Below are 14,781 nucleotides of genomic sequence, written 5' to 3' on the forward strand. Positions count from 1 at the left end.
ATTGTCAAGTGCACATGTACAGTGGAATGCCTTTCTTGCTCTTTCCCAAGAATGCAGTAATCTGTATGAACAAGGTCGGTATGAAGGTATGACAATCTGGACACCGCCCAAGCCTACTTCAAAATGTCTTTGAAAGTAATTGAAAAACCCTCAATAGTATTTGAAACCAGGTCTGTTGTCTTGTCTCATTTCCTGAAGGCCATTCTCAATTTAGATCCTATGTGTGACTGACCAGTGACCAGCGCTGCCTCTGTCACTAATACAGCTGAGCTGATGTAACTGTCAGAGTTGTTCTAACAGAGCCGGGGGGCTCGTGATAAGCGTCAGAGTGTACATGGACGTGTGTATCATGACTGTGTATTAATAGGTTCCTTTGAACCACAACAAGCACCTTTTAGGGATGTCCGGCGTTGCTTTAAGTAAACTCAGTGAACACCTGGACACCCTCACTTCTATGGTAAGGCAAATGTAACTGTTCCTTTTCTCAACAAATCAGGTTTGATTCAAGTCAAAGCTTGAATCTATCCGTACATTCGGAATGTCTGAAAAATAAAAATGTATTTCTGAATGACTGAATGATATATCTTGGATTAATTTACAGCAGTGGGTAAATTTAGAAATGGAAGAATACAGGCCGCAGAGAGAGATTGTCGGGTGGAACAGTTTACTTCTTTGTATTTACATGGAAGAATGTACATCACAATCTAAAGAACATCCAAACTACATAGCTACATATCCCAACCCCATTTCAAGCTTTGCAGTTTTGAAAAATAAGCTACACACAGTATTCCAGCCGACAAATTGCCCACTGATCTCTTCCAAATCTTCCAGTGTAATAACATATTGTGCTTTTAAAGACTGAAAATATGATTGAAAGATATTTTTGGACGCTCAGGGGTTGCTTTCCATGTAGAACCTTTTACCAAAACAAAATACACTTGTGTCAACAAAATCAGTTTACTAGCAATTTGGGGGGAAAAATCCCAGTAGTCAATTTAGAATTGTACATTCCATATCATAGTTTTCTGTGTAGGCACTCAGGAAGAGCTGACATCCTTTAGAAAACGGCACTCTCTCTCCAGCAGCTTTGGGAGACTGCAGAAAAACTCCTGCAATTCTGTGCCACGTTTAAGCCTACCTTTTGATGGGATAGGTATTTCTCTACCAGAAATCAAAGGCAAATGAATCTGTCCAATGTTCTAACGTAACACTACAATTATGTGTATACAAATGTTTGGAAGCCATTTTCTTACTTTGTCCATTGAATATCAATCACCTCTAGTCTAGCCCATCGCCATCCACAAACCTGTCCACAGAAAATGACTTCTGTTATGTTTTATATTTATCAAGATATCGTTTGAATTTGGATGGCACTTCAGAAAGAGACATTTTTGATTATCATACTTGTCTAGACGGGTTGACAGGTTACCAACAAATGCAATGCATGATATTGATTGTACTACAGTATACTTGTACAAAAATTAGAAGAGCACACAAAAATCCATCTTGAGTTACATATTAGGACGGCAACCTGTCCCCAAATATACACATCTAGATGTTATGCTCACAATTTAATGACAATCAAATTCTATAGTGCAAAACAACACTTACAATACATGTATGTATGTAATTTTTACAAAAATAAAAACTCTTAACACTTCCTCCCCTCTACCACCCGGTAGGTAAGTATCCAATAGAAGATTGACCATTAGGCGACTGGTCCATAATCCAATAGGACATCTGAAGGTACATTACATGCTGACAACATGTTGGCATGCTTTGACTGCACCCACAACACAGCATGATACAGAAATGATACCATTAAGTCACAACATCAATGACTGAAAAACTGAAATGAAATGCAGTCCTCTTGACATTACAGTCAAACCAGCACATTTCTTGTTCTTACTTTCAGTGGGCCCCCATATTAATGTACAGACAAGAATCCTGAGGCACATCAGAATGTAAGGTACATGGGTTGGTTAGTTGGGCACTGAATGATCCCCGGACCAATCTGGGTATATGAAACATGATGACATCCAAATTATTAATGCAAAACAGTTGATCAAAAATAAAGCCTGTACTCTGACAAATTATGAGGCCAAAATGAAGCAAAGGTGAAGGCATCCGATGTCTCGCAAAGCATTCCAGTCTACATCTAAATGTTCAAGGGCTAGCATAGCGCTAATGGGTGAAATGATGCCACAGCACACCAATGCTGAGCACTAAGGGGCATTGCCTGACTCTCTGTTCCTCCTCCCCTCTTCTTCTCTAAGGCATATCTTCCTCTCAGTAACTAGGCCTGGCAGAGCCCTCAGTGCAGCTCCTAGGACACACCATCCAACACTGTCTGTATACAGTATACATACTCAAGTCTAGTCTACCATTGTCCCTGCAAGAGCCTCCAACACAAAACTGTAAAAGGTCTGGTTACCTGCCTGCCACTGACACCTTACACCATTTATGTCCGGTGGAACATTTTCTACAATATTCATGTTATTTTTTCTTACATCTTGACTTAGGCAAAAGTATCGCAGTGTCATCTATATTTGAAATGGATACAAAACCCACGGTGGTGACTGGGGGTGTCGTTTAAAAGTAACTACTTTCAGCGGTCGTAAAATGATGTAACATGGAGTTGTACAGTCCCCAGAACAGACAATTCCTTGGAATGTCCTGATGGAATCAGTTGGCAACCTAAGAACCGCTGAGGAGTGTGTTGGGGAGTTTAATATCTTGATGGAAAAATCTTCAGCTTGATATTTATAGATTAGGAAGTATTCTTAGACTTGTTGGACTTCATGTTTCTTCTTATAAACACAGTTTTCATGCTCCAAACTTCTTTCAACAACTGCACAGATGATACAAGACACCGTCATTAAGAAGCAGGTTAATGATATAAAAACCTCCAGAAGAATACACTTTTCAAAACAGCAGACCAGGTTCACAGAGCAGTTCATTTAATACAGCTGACCTTATTGTAACATGAGTGAGGCTGCAACATGCCTGACCTCTTGACCCCTGAAAGTCCCTTGATGACACAGTAAGACACACACACGTTCCTGACACGCTCACCCATTAAGGCCTGGCTGGCTGCACTTGACCGGGCATTCCTGTACAATAGCACTGAGGACTGGCTGGGTCTGATTCTTAAATGGCTGAGCAGGTGGACATTACGTAACAGTAGACATTCAAATGGTGCTGGTGGTTTAAACATCTGTTTAAGTGGTTAAATGGCCTGACCACAGAATGATATCTTAGAACTCATTTAATAGGATCTCTATGGGCCTGACTCCTGCCACAGGCTGCCAGTGGATACCGTATGCACAATGTACATTGTATTTATGAGTGCAGTGTCACCTTGTAGTCAGTGTGAGAAGAGCAGTAGTGTTGTGTCCTTCCTTACCATGGTATGAGATGAATAAAGAGGAGCAGGTCCCTTTCAGATTCCTTGCCCTGTGATCATTGACTTGGGCCTGCAAATGACATGAGTATGAATAAATAAATGTCTCTGTGACTTTGTTTCCTGCTATACTGCTGTTGAGAGGTAATAGTGCTCGACAATGGCCATGTTGACTGCTGCTTGATCTATACCAGGTACACACTACATTACCAAAAGTATGTGGACTGGTCATCGAAAGTTTCATTCCAAAATCATGGGCATTGATATGGTGTTGGTCCTCCCTTTTCTGCTATAACAGCCTCTACTCTTCTGGGAAAGCTTTCCACTAGATGTTGGAACATTGCTGCAGGGACGTCCATTCAGCCACAAGCGCATTAGTGAGGTCGAGCACTGACGCTGGGCGATTAGGCTGGGCTCACAGTCGGTGTGCCAATTCATCCGAAAGGTGTTCAATGGGGTTGAGATTAGGGCTCTGGGCAGGCCAGTCAAGTTCTTCCACACAATCTCGACAAACAATTTCTGTACGGATCTCGCTTTGTGCACGGGTGCATTGTCATACTTAAACAGGAAAGGGCCTTCCCCAAACTGTTGCCACAAAGTTGGAAGCACAGAATCGTCTAGAATGTCATTGTATGCTGTAGCGTTAAGATTTCCCTTCACTGGAACTAAGGGCCCTAACAACCCCAGACCATTATTCTTCCCCCTCCAAACTTTACAGTTGTCACTATGCCTCCGTGAAGGTAGCTTTCGTCTGTCGGACTGCCAGATGGTGAAGCGTGATTCATCACTCCAGAGAATTTCCACTGCTCCAGAGTCCAATGGCGGCGAGCTTCACACCACTCCAGCAGACGCTTGGCATTTCACATGGTGATCTTAGGCTAGTGTGTGCCTGCTCGGCCATGGAAACCCATTTCATGAAGCTCCCGACAAACAGTTACTGTGCTGACGTTGCTTCCAGAGGCAGTTTGGAACTCGGTAGTGAGTGTTGCAACCGAGGACAGATGATTTTTACACGCTACACGCTTCAGCACTCCCTGTTCCCATTCTGTGAGCTTGTGTGGCCTACTACTTCGCGGCTGAGCCGTTGTTGCTCCTAGACGTTTCCCATTCACAATAACAGCACGTAGTTGAACGGGGCAGCTCTAGCAGGGCAAGAGTTTGATGAACTGACTTGTTGGAAAGGTGTCGTCCCATGACAGTGCCACTTTGAAAGTCACTGAGGTCTTCGGTAAGGCCATTCTACTGCCAATGTTTGTCTACGGGGATTGCATGTCTGTGTGCTTGATTTTATACACCTGTCAGCAACACCTGTAGCCAAATCCACTCATTTGAAGGGGTGTCCACATACTTTTGTATATATATAGGGTATCTCCAACCCTGGTCCTGGAGAGCTTTAAGATATCCGGCTATCACGCACAGGCCGTTATAGTGTAACTGTCTACTCCCTACCTCTCTGCCTTGGCTGAAGAAGACGCGTGTGGGTTTGGCTGTTCCTGCTGTTCCTGCTCCATCCTGTACAGGCAGAGGGAAACAACACTTGAATAAAAGCTTGATGAATGAATTGACTGAGGATACAGCATGGATCACCCCTGATTGAGTATGAGCATGGCATGTATGCCCAGTTAATTCGATCAAAAAAATTATATGTGTTTTACCTTTCTTTCCGAGCTCTGATCCTCTCCTCCTCAAATCTGTAAAAAGAAAAGATTAAGATCCCTTTTCTGATCCAAGTCCTTTTCCAAGAGTGAAATACAGATACAATCTTACATCTATTTTTTTGGGCTGACAAACCAAATGAACATAAATTCCCATTTGAAAACTTTTTGATATTCAAATGTGTTCTTCTATGATTTATTTACTGCCTCAAAGTCTCTACCACTGGGGAAAATTATTAGCTTGCAAGTTTACACAATTTATTAGTCTGCAAATCACTGCAGGTCAGTGAATGATGGTGGGAGTCTTCAGCTTAGTTACCCCCCATAGTGGTTGATGATACTTACTGCACCACACACTCCGGGACCTGCACATGTTCCATGGGGACTATCTCTGCCAGCTCATCCAGACTATGCACATACTGGATCTTATTCATAAACTTCACACTGCAAATAAGAACAGGATAAACACAACAACCAGTTATATTGGTTTTATCCATCACAGTGGCGATATGTAGCATAACTGTATTATGAAAAAACGTTTGTATCATTTCAGACAGAAGTTTTGAAAGTGCTGCTAATGAGACAAAAGTGGTCCCAGTTTTGTGTGTACTACATCATCAAATTGTGTACTACATCATCCATTTCGTATGATATGTTACGTCATGCAAAATATAAAAATATATATATATATTTTTTTAAATAGCGATTCACATATGTTACGAATCCAATTCATACTATATGTTACAAATGTGTTATGTTTTAGATCCTGGAGTACCCCTTTAACATGATGTTGTTGTTCTGTGGTCACCTGATAAAAGGCCTAGATATGGCCAGCACAGTGCGGATGAACCAGGTGGGGTGGGCGATGACCAGAGACTTCAGGTTCTTCCTCAGCCTTCAGGGACAACAGAAATAAATAGTTGAAATAAGGCAATACATACATACATTCATCTCATAGTGCTGGAAGACTCTATCAAGCAGGCTACCGTAGTATGAGTCAATCCTCACTTCCCATTGACTGCCAGTAGCAGTTACAAGCTCAATTACTCCCCATTAGTTTCTCCTGAGAGTCAGTCAACATTTGTGTTATGCACATCCATCCTATGCTGACAGTATGAATGATTGCATTATCCATGCTGTCATGCAGTGGTGTATATGATATAAATAGTCTTACCTCCTATCAATCATCTGATAGCATTTCTTCAGCCATCCTATGCCCGGCATCTTGCCCCGTGGTGTGGCTCCATTCATGTAGATGATCAAATAGTCCTCAGCAACCAGCATTTCTAGACTGCTGACCACATACCTGAGATGGCAATGAGGAAGGGAAAAATATTGAGGTTTATTTTATTGCTACCGTGGCAAGCACTAATGAAATCTCGAGTTCCCATTTTCTGGCAGCATAAATCTTCACTACAAAATGATTGTGTGATGTATGACATGATCTCTCTGATTTCAATGACAGTATACCAGGCGTGATGACCTAGTTTTAAATATCACTCTGTGGAAGTTGGGCATTTGTGCCTCTTGCCATAAATCAGTATCTCTGCAATTTGTAAATCCAGTTACTCACAGGAAGAGGTTCTCCATGATGTAGTGGTAATCTGCACAGCTGCTGTCGGGCAGGTAGCAGGCTGAGAACACTATGATGGCATTCAGACCCTCGCCATAGTAACCTGCAGAGGGAGAGAAGAGCGACAGTTGACATGGCCTGTAAGTTCATCCCGTTGGTGTCAATTACCTGGATGCAGAACCATCAAGATACAGACATATACCGACGTAAACTCAATTTGAGATTGAATGGGCACCATGTTGGCACCGAAGGTTCCATGACAATTCAATTTTAATTAGTTTAACTATGCATACAGTGTATCTATGGCTCTGGCTGGATGCTGTTGGTTGGATACTGACCCCCATGGGTGATGACGCGGAGGTACGGCCTGATGACCTGCATGTCGATGCGGTGCTCCTGCTCCCCAATGATCACCGTCCTCCACAGGCGCCCGTTACCCCCCGTCCCATCAGCACCATCCTCCTCTTCTCCGTCACCAGGCCCCGCTTTGGCGTTGGCCACTGGCGTGTCATCTGGATGTACATAGTGAAAAGTTTGAAGGTGTTTATGCTGTAATGTGAAGTGGGTTTAAAACAAAGGTATTTCTATTAGTGAGACATAATGGATGTGTTTTATGTCATCCACCTTTGTCTCTTCAGTATTTTAGCTGCTGTTCTGTTCAGCTGTAGTCTGATAGAATGGACTTTTTACTACGCAGCTATTTACACTGAACAAAAATATAAACGCATAAACAATTTCAAAGATTTTACTTAGTCACAGCACATTTAAGGAAATCAGTCAATTGAAATAAACTCATTAGGCCCTAATCTATGGATTTCACATGACTGGAAATACAGATATCCATCTGTTGGTCACAGAAACTGTACCTTTAAAAAAAAAAAAAAGTAGGGTCGTGTATCTGGTGTGTCAGTATCGGGTGTGACCACCATTTGCCTCATGCAGTGTGACATCTCTTTCGCATAGAGTTGATCAGACTGTGGATTGTTGTCCCACTCCTGTTCGATGGCTGTGCGAAGTTGCTGGATATTGACGGGAACTGGAACCCGCTGTTGTACATCTCCACCCAGAGCATCCCAATCATGCTCAATGGGTGGCAATTCTGGTGAGTATGCAGGCCAAGGAAGAACTGGGACATTTTCAGCTTCCAGGAATTGCATACAGGTCCTTGCGACATGGGGCGTGCATTATCATGCTGAAACATGAGGTGATGGCGGACGGATGAATGGCACGACAATGGGCCTCAGGATCTTGTTACGGTATCTCTGTGCATTCAAATTGCCATCGATAAAATGCAATTGTGTTTGTTGTCCGTAGCTTATGCCTGCCCATACCATAACCCCACCGCCACCATGGGGCACTCGGTTCACAACGTTTACATCAGCAAACCGCTCGCCCACACAACGCCATACACGCTGTCTGCCATCTGCCTGGTACAGTTGAAACTGGGATTCTTCCGTGAAGAGCACACTTCTCCAATGTGCCAGTGGCCATCGAAAGTGAGCTTTTGGCCACTGAAGTCGGTTACGACGCCGAACTGCAGTCAGGTCAAGACCCTGGTGAGGATGACGAGCACGCAGGTGAGCTTACCTGAGACGGTTTCTAACAGTTTGTGCAAACCCACAGTTTCATCAGCTGTCTGGGTGGCTGGTCTCAGATGATCCCGCAGGTAAAGAAGCCGGGTGTGGAGGTCCTGGGCTGGCGTGGTTACTCGTGGTCTGCAGTTGTGAGGCCGGTTGGACGTACTGCCAAATTCTCTAAAACAACGTTGGAGGCGGCTTATAGTAGAGAAATTAACATTAAATTATATGGCAACAGCTCTGGTGAACATTCCTGCAGTCAGCATGCCAATTACACACCCTCAAAACTTGAGACATCTGTGGAATTGTGTTGTGTGACAAAACTGCACATTTTAGAGTGGCCTTTTATTGTCCCCAGCACAAGGTGCACCTGTGTAATGATCATGCTGTTTAATCCGCTTCTTGATATGCCACACCTGTCAGGTGGATGGATTATCTTGTCAAAGGAGAAATGCATACTAACAGGGATTTAAACAAATTTGTGCACAACATTTTTGAAAAAATAAGCTTTTTGTGTGAATAGAACATTCCTGGGATCATGAAACATGTGACCAACACTTTACATGTTGCGTTTATATTTTTGTTCAATATATCGAGCCAGAGTGGGTGCCAGACCGTGTCTGCGCTAGCTACGTACATCTTGCCAAACAACAAGTTGTCTAAAGCACACAGACTGGCACCCAGGCTACCAGGCTGGCACCAGGGCTTCCATTATTCCACGCCGCATGAGCTCTACCTACCTTCCCATTCCAGCTCGTTGCCGTTGGTGATGAACTCCAGGGAGTCGTTGTCGTCTGGGGTCTCGATGTCGTCCACATTGATGTCAAGGTCGTCGGGCGTATCCAAGAAGTCGTCAGACAGCAGGGAACCCTCGCTGTGGTCCAGGGACAGGTTCATGTCCGGGGCCACTAATGTACGCCGCTTACGATGGGTGGACCCTCCTCCACTTCCACCTCCTCCAACTGCATTAACATTCAGAGAGTTGGGGGGAGCTGTGACAGAGGAGGTGAGACTTATTAGCTACTAATAGTGTACACACATGACATCAAGTTGAATTCACGGGTGCAGGGTCCAGGAAGTAGCATGTGAGATGAGGCTCATTGTTAGAAAGTAATACTGTATATTAAGCTAAAGTGGCTTATACTATATCAAATTAGTTAACTTTACCAAACCAAAAACATCTATCTTATGCCAGACAGGTGAGGTGTTATTACACTTACAGGCTCGGTCATCGGTGAGGCCACAGGAAGACTCCATGTCACCGTCCTCAGGAAGTGGTCTGAAAATCAACACAGAGAGCCCATCATTCTGTCAGGGCCACAGCCACACACAATAGCATGACATGAGCAAACACTAAAGCCAGCCAGCCTGACTCAAATAAACCAAACCCCAAATAGTCCTGGAAGCACACTAGTACAACATCACATCATTCCAGCTGGTGCAAAATTAACACATGCCAACGATCATGTCAGTGGGGTTGTCAGTGATCTGGCTCAGCACCACAAAGGGAGCACAGAGAGAGGAGGCTGGGTGGTAATTAGCATCTCCCCAGGGAGCTCTTTAGATTATAGACCTGCCACGGTGTGCGATGTGGGGAGGGGAGGTAGAGGCGGTGGTATGTCAACAAACCTTATTCACTGTACAGGGGAGGCAGACACACCGTTAGGTTACCCCTTAACACGTGGTGTAATTTCCCTTGTCAGTTCCTGTAACGTGAAACCAGGAGGACATGGAGGAGGTGGAGAATGAAAGGTATAATACAGGGGGGAAATGTCAACAGCAACCAAATACCAAGAGGCACTGGGGAAATATAAAGTTTACAGCTCCACTGTGCTCCACTGCTGCATAATACTAAACCATCTTTCCAACCTAACATCCCAGGGAGGACAGACAGTCTATAACAGTGTTGCCAAATCAACATGACTGGCAATAACAAATGACAAGGGCATCCGTTACACTGCATGGTGTCCGATCTAGCATCCCTGAGGCGTCCCACTGCTATAACCACTGGCAAGCTTCCATTGTTCAAATAACCAGTTTCCTACAATAATGACACCATGATAAAGAAATGAAATAGGAATTATGTCTAACCAAGGGTATGATAATCCAAAATGTCAAGCAGTCAGGCCATATTCTTCTCCTATATGATGATGAGGGCTAAGATATCACGAGCTCCTGCTTACCTTATCAAAAATGAGGATGGATTCAAAGACGGTCCAGGCAACTACTTGATTTTACAGCACAGGATCTTAGAATATTATGCATGCCCTTTTCTCAGTCGATCATAGGGAGCCTCAGGCACATCATCATTCAGAGCCTAATGATACATAGACTTATTTTCTCTTCCTCCTTTTCCTTAAAGCTGATCTGCCACCATTTTCCTGGTGATGCTGTGTTGTTGACTGGCTGCTGCGTCACATGACGTTACCCACTACCATTTAAGGAGAGAGCTGCACCTGCTCCCTGTCTCCGCTCCCTCAGATGGAGAGAGACAGGAGGAGGCTCCTTGCTGTCAGAATGCTCTCTCTTTGCCTTTCTTCTTCACACTCCTTTAATTTCATACTGAGCAATTATCTGATCTCTCTGTGTTTCGCAATGACAATAAAGAGGAAAGTCCTGCTTAAATCCAGTCCTCTTTGTAATTCTTCAGTGCTTGGAGGACAATTATAATTTTTGTTTAAATTCTGTATAGATCCAGTGTTAGTGAATGTTTACGGCACATATTATTGTCATGTGGCTATTGCAATCAATGTCAGAGGTTGATTTCAGTAGATGGGGTATCTGCTAGGTATTCCAGGCTATAAGTACACCAGCTGCACAGGGTTAGCTCACTGGGAAATCCTCAAGCAAATTATACTGGAGCAGATTATAGTCCAACAACAAACATCACTGCGGGCATGAGGTATTGTCATCTACCAGTTGTGAGGGGAAAAAAACACACAGAGTATCATTTTAAAGTGTATTACTGTGTGCTTATTCTTGCAAGTACAATGTAACAAATAGTGTAACCTTTGTTGTTACGCTGTAGGCTGTATAGTGTACTTAGTGATGGATTACTGCTGTCAGTATAATGTTATGGTGAGTTATTACAATACTTTTTACACAGTATTGGACTCTGCAGGACTAAAGGACCCTGTAAAGTAAAGCATCATCAAAGTTGTCTGACACCCACCTGGGGAAGTCTTCGTCCTGCCACTCATCTTTACATTCCATGTTATCCATTCGTAGTGTCGCCTCTGTGGTGCCCATCCCATGGAAGGGAGGGGAGGAGCCTAGGGCACACAGACATAGACAGACCATACATAATTAACCAACCAACAATAATCAATCACAGATGGGGTGAGTTCCTTCCTGTTACAAGGGAGCGCTTTGAGCATTGGAAATGATATGTAGATCCAATTTATCCCTATCACCATTATCATTGGCATAATCAAATCATAGCCTCTGGCTATAAGCGGGCTCAAACCAAATCAATCCCATCCTCAGGTATGAAGCTCAAATGGCAATAAGCCCATGTCTTGTGTAACACAGAGAATTCCTCCGTTATAAAACAGAGAATGCATTTATACAAGAGGAACAATGATATGGTTATTAGTATTTTATTTTATTCATTAGTATTTATCATTTCATTTGAGAAACTGAATCCAGGTCACGAGGCGTTTATCCCCATGTGTAGCATGAGAGGAGCATGTGACTGAGGTCCCCTTGCTCCTTCCCTCAAAGTCAGTCACAATTAAGGAATTTCGTAGGTGGAATCCAAGAGGCCAGGAGAAATCAACTCTTAATCCCCCCTGATCAGCTACTAATCCTCAGCGCAGTTGCCACCTTTTTGATGTGTTCTGGTTTATCCTGTCTGACACAAGTTTAAAGAGACAGTTCTACAGCTTAATAATCCTGGCTCCAGATACCTCAAGCTGGGTTGACATCATGTTAGTCAGTGCACCGTATTGTAATCACTCACATTCTGTTTTTGAGGGAAATGTGTGACTTGGGTTTCAGTTTTCGTTACCATCATCGGCTATATTGAATCAGAAACAGACACTAATATTATTCAAAGTCAGATACAACCTCAGTATAAAATATACAGTGTACGGTTCACTGCATGGGACTGATTGTGTTTAATTGAACTAAATTACTCCTCTCTTTGTACCTCTTCACTCATGTGGAAAATCAACATGAGTGAAGTACACTGAGGTGTACTGAGCGGCTTAGGTTCCCCAGGTCAGCTGTGGAAATAATTATAAAAACAGATACACTCAGGGAGGGCTCCGAAAGTACATTACCTGCCTGTGGGTGTGGATAAGTGGCAATACTATCTTTGAGAATTCACCTAACATAGACACAGCAAAATAAATAAGGCGATCAGAACATGATTTGCAAGGCAATGTCCTACACACATCAAAATGTTCACATGATTGTTTCCATCAGGTTGTTGCCCGACAATACTGTTAGATGCATTGTAAGAAGTGTTTTGTAAGGTCAACCTCTGTACAGAATGTATACTGTACAGCTACATCATATCCACTCCGAGAGGGTGTAGAGCAGTGTACTGTATCCCGAAGGGAAAAGCAGCATACTATAAGACCCCAGCCATAACCCACAAGAGAAGCTGCTTGTATTCCATGTCACTTCGATTGAGCATGCAACTGTGAGCCTTATTGTGTGACCAGAACAATTTGCATACCATACACCCAATAAACGCATAAACCCAACTGTGTGTGCCTAGTGAAGTGACACAGTATCCAAACTATAATTTGTCAAATGAAGAGAGGGCTGGCATGTTATGAATATGGAGGGAAGAAGAAAAACCCACCAGCATGAGAGGTAATGAAAGTAATCAATTGCCCGCATCTTTCATTTTCCAAACACTATGGATTGTTTCGCATCCGAACACTTTAATAAGTTAATACATTGACAATCCAATGACAGTACTACATTTCTGGAGGGCATACCAATGGAGGCTATATCTGTAGGCAGGAAGGTATTCAGGATGCTGCCATGACGAGGAATAATAGCAGTGTGGGAAAACTCGACAAAAGACTTGAATCACATCTGCAGTCTGCATGTGCAAGGAAAATGCAAAAGCTGAATACAATGGAAATCGACAGTCTTTCTTTGTCATCTAATCCTATAGATTTGTATCTTATATAAGAGTTAACATATTCATGAGCTACTATACATTTACTACACACACACACACACACACACACACACACACACACACACACACACACACACACACACACACACACTGTATGAGGAGTGTAATAAAGAGTAGAGGAAGAATGCAAAGGCGTACTCACATGGGCAGTAAAAGATCCCTTGAATCACTGCTGTCCGTCCCTCCTTTGCGTCCTCCCTCCTTATTCACTGATGTAGAGATTGGACAGCTAGGAATTGAAATCCTTCAGACCAGGGTCAATGCATGGGTCTAGTGAGTCGCCCCCCTCGTCGTCCCGTGTCAGGCAGCAGCAGCAGGTGTCTGAATACAGGGGGCAGCTTTGTTCCCCGCCTGTCTCCCTCCACTTCTGTTGGGGAAGGAGGGTGTGAAAGAGACTGGCCCTGAAGACTGAAGTGACAGGCTCCTTTAGAGCTCAACCCTACCCTTTTAATTTGAAGGAATCAGTGCTGTTATCATGATGACTGTTTCTGATTGTCTACTCTGCCCATGTATTTCTGTCTAGACTCTAAATCTAAATCTCTAAATTATGAGAATCTCTCATCTCTCCATCCCATAATAGTGTGTACATCAGCGCCAAATCCTCTTCAGTAGTTATACTGTACTTTCCTCTCTGCTCATGCTGGTTTAATCCAGTCCATGCTGGGATAACCGTCCTGTTCATATCTGCCTGTTTATACTAAAAACACCACCTACATATCAAGTCTCCCTTTGTGTTTTTACTCCATGAACTGCTGTGAATGGTCCTCTATGCCCACTGTTTCCTGGCAACAGCATCTCTCTCTCTCTCTCTCTCTCCACACTCAACACATCACCACCCCACCCAACCCCTACCCATACACAGACACTAACTTATTCAGCCTCCCTTGCGCACTTCAGTTCTCCACCAATCATATCCCCCTTTCATCCACAAATTTCTCACCCGCTGCTTATGCTCCACCCATTCCTGTCCTCCTTTCTCCATTCTCCCCTTTTCCTGCCCAGCTGCAGGAGTGGACTTCCCCTCTATCGAGCAATCTGCCCTAGACAGCAGTGGCGGTGGCAGGCGGCCATGCAATGCCAGTGGGACACACCAGAAGGGCTTATATGTGGCACTTGTCTGACCAATAATACACGCTTCATTTGCCACTAGCTTAATTTTCCACTAGGACGGGTGCGTCGGGATGGACTCTGCACAGCTTGAAAAGTTTTTAAACAGAATATAAATGTTCAGTAGGCTATACCTAGGCTTATATGGATTTGAACTGAAATTGATACTTTGTAGATATCGTTTCAAACGACGAAATATTAATTGTGTCAGCACCTCTAGAGTTAAATCAATAGATGTCTATAACTAACCCAAGACAGTTCATCTCTCTCGTTTACAGTGTGAGCAAATGAAGCATAGTGGGCAG

General features: G+C 43.5%; 1 protein-coding gene across 2 annotated transcripts; it reads right to left on the reverse strand.

Annotated features, from left to right (window-relative positions):
* Window positions 1-1,047: 1,047 nt before the first annotated feature.
* LOC139410121 (caytaxin-like) lies at window positions 1,048-13,610 on the reverse strand. 2 transcript variants are annotated; one of them, XM_071155565.1, is made up of 13 exons: window positions 13,512-13,610; window positions 11,381-11,480; window positions 9,429-9,487; window positions 8,949-9,200; window positions 6,970-7,143; window positions 6,632-6,734; window positions 6,233-6,364; window positions 5,867-5,953; window positions 5,404-5,502; window positions 5,059-5,094; window positions 4,853-4,915; window positions 3,407-3,476; window positions 1,048-2,851 (listed from the first exon to the last, which is right to left on the reverse strand). In XM_071155565.1, exons 2-12 carry the CDS (start codon window positions 11,455-11,457, stop codon window positions 3,443-3,445), a joined length of 1,116 nt encoding a protein of 371 aa, XP_071011666.1. In that variant the 5' UTR covers window positions 11,458-11,480; window positions 13,512-13,610; the 3' UTR covers window positions 1,048-2,851; window positions 3,407-3,442. The 2 variants fall into 2 exon arrangements, with proteins under 2 accessions (XP_071011666.1, XP_071011667.1); XM_071155566.1 differs by lacking the exons at window positions 11,381-11,480; window positions 13,512-13,610 and adding an exon at window positions 10,392-10,511.
* Between the last annotated feature and the right edge of the window lie 1,171 nt (window positions 13,611-14,781).

The sequence above is a fragment of the Oncorhynchus clarkii genome, chromosome 5 (assembly GCF_045791955.1).
Source record: "Oncorhynchus clarkii lewisi isolate Uvic-CL-2024 chromosome 5, UVic_Ocla_1.0, whole genome shotgun sequence".
NCBI lineage: Eukaryota > Metazoa > Chordata > Actinopteri > Salmoniformes > Salmonidae > Oncorhynchus > Oncorhynchus clarkii.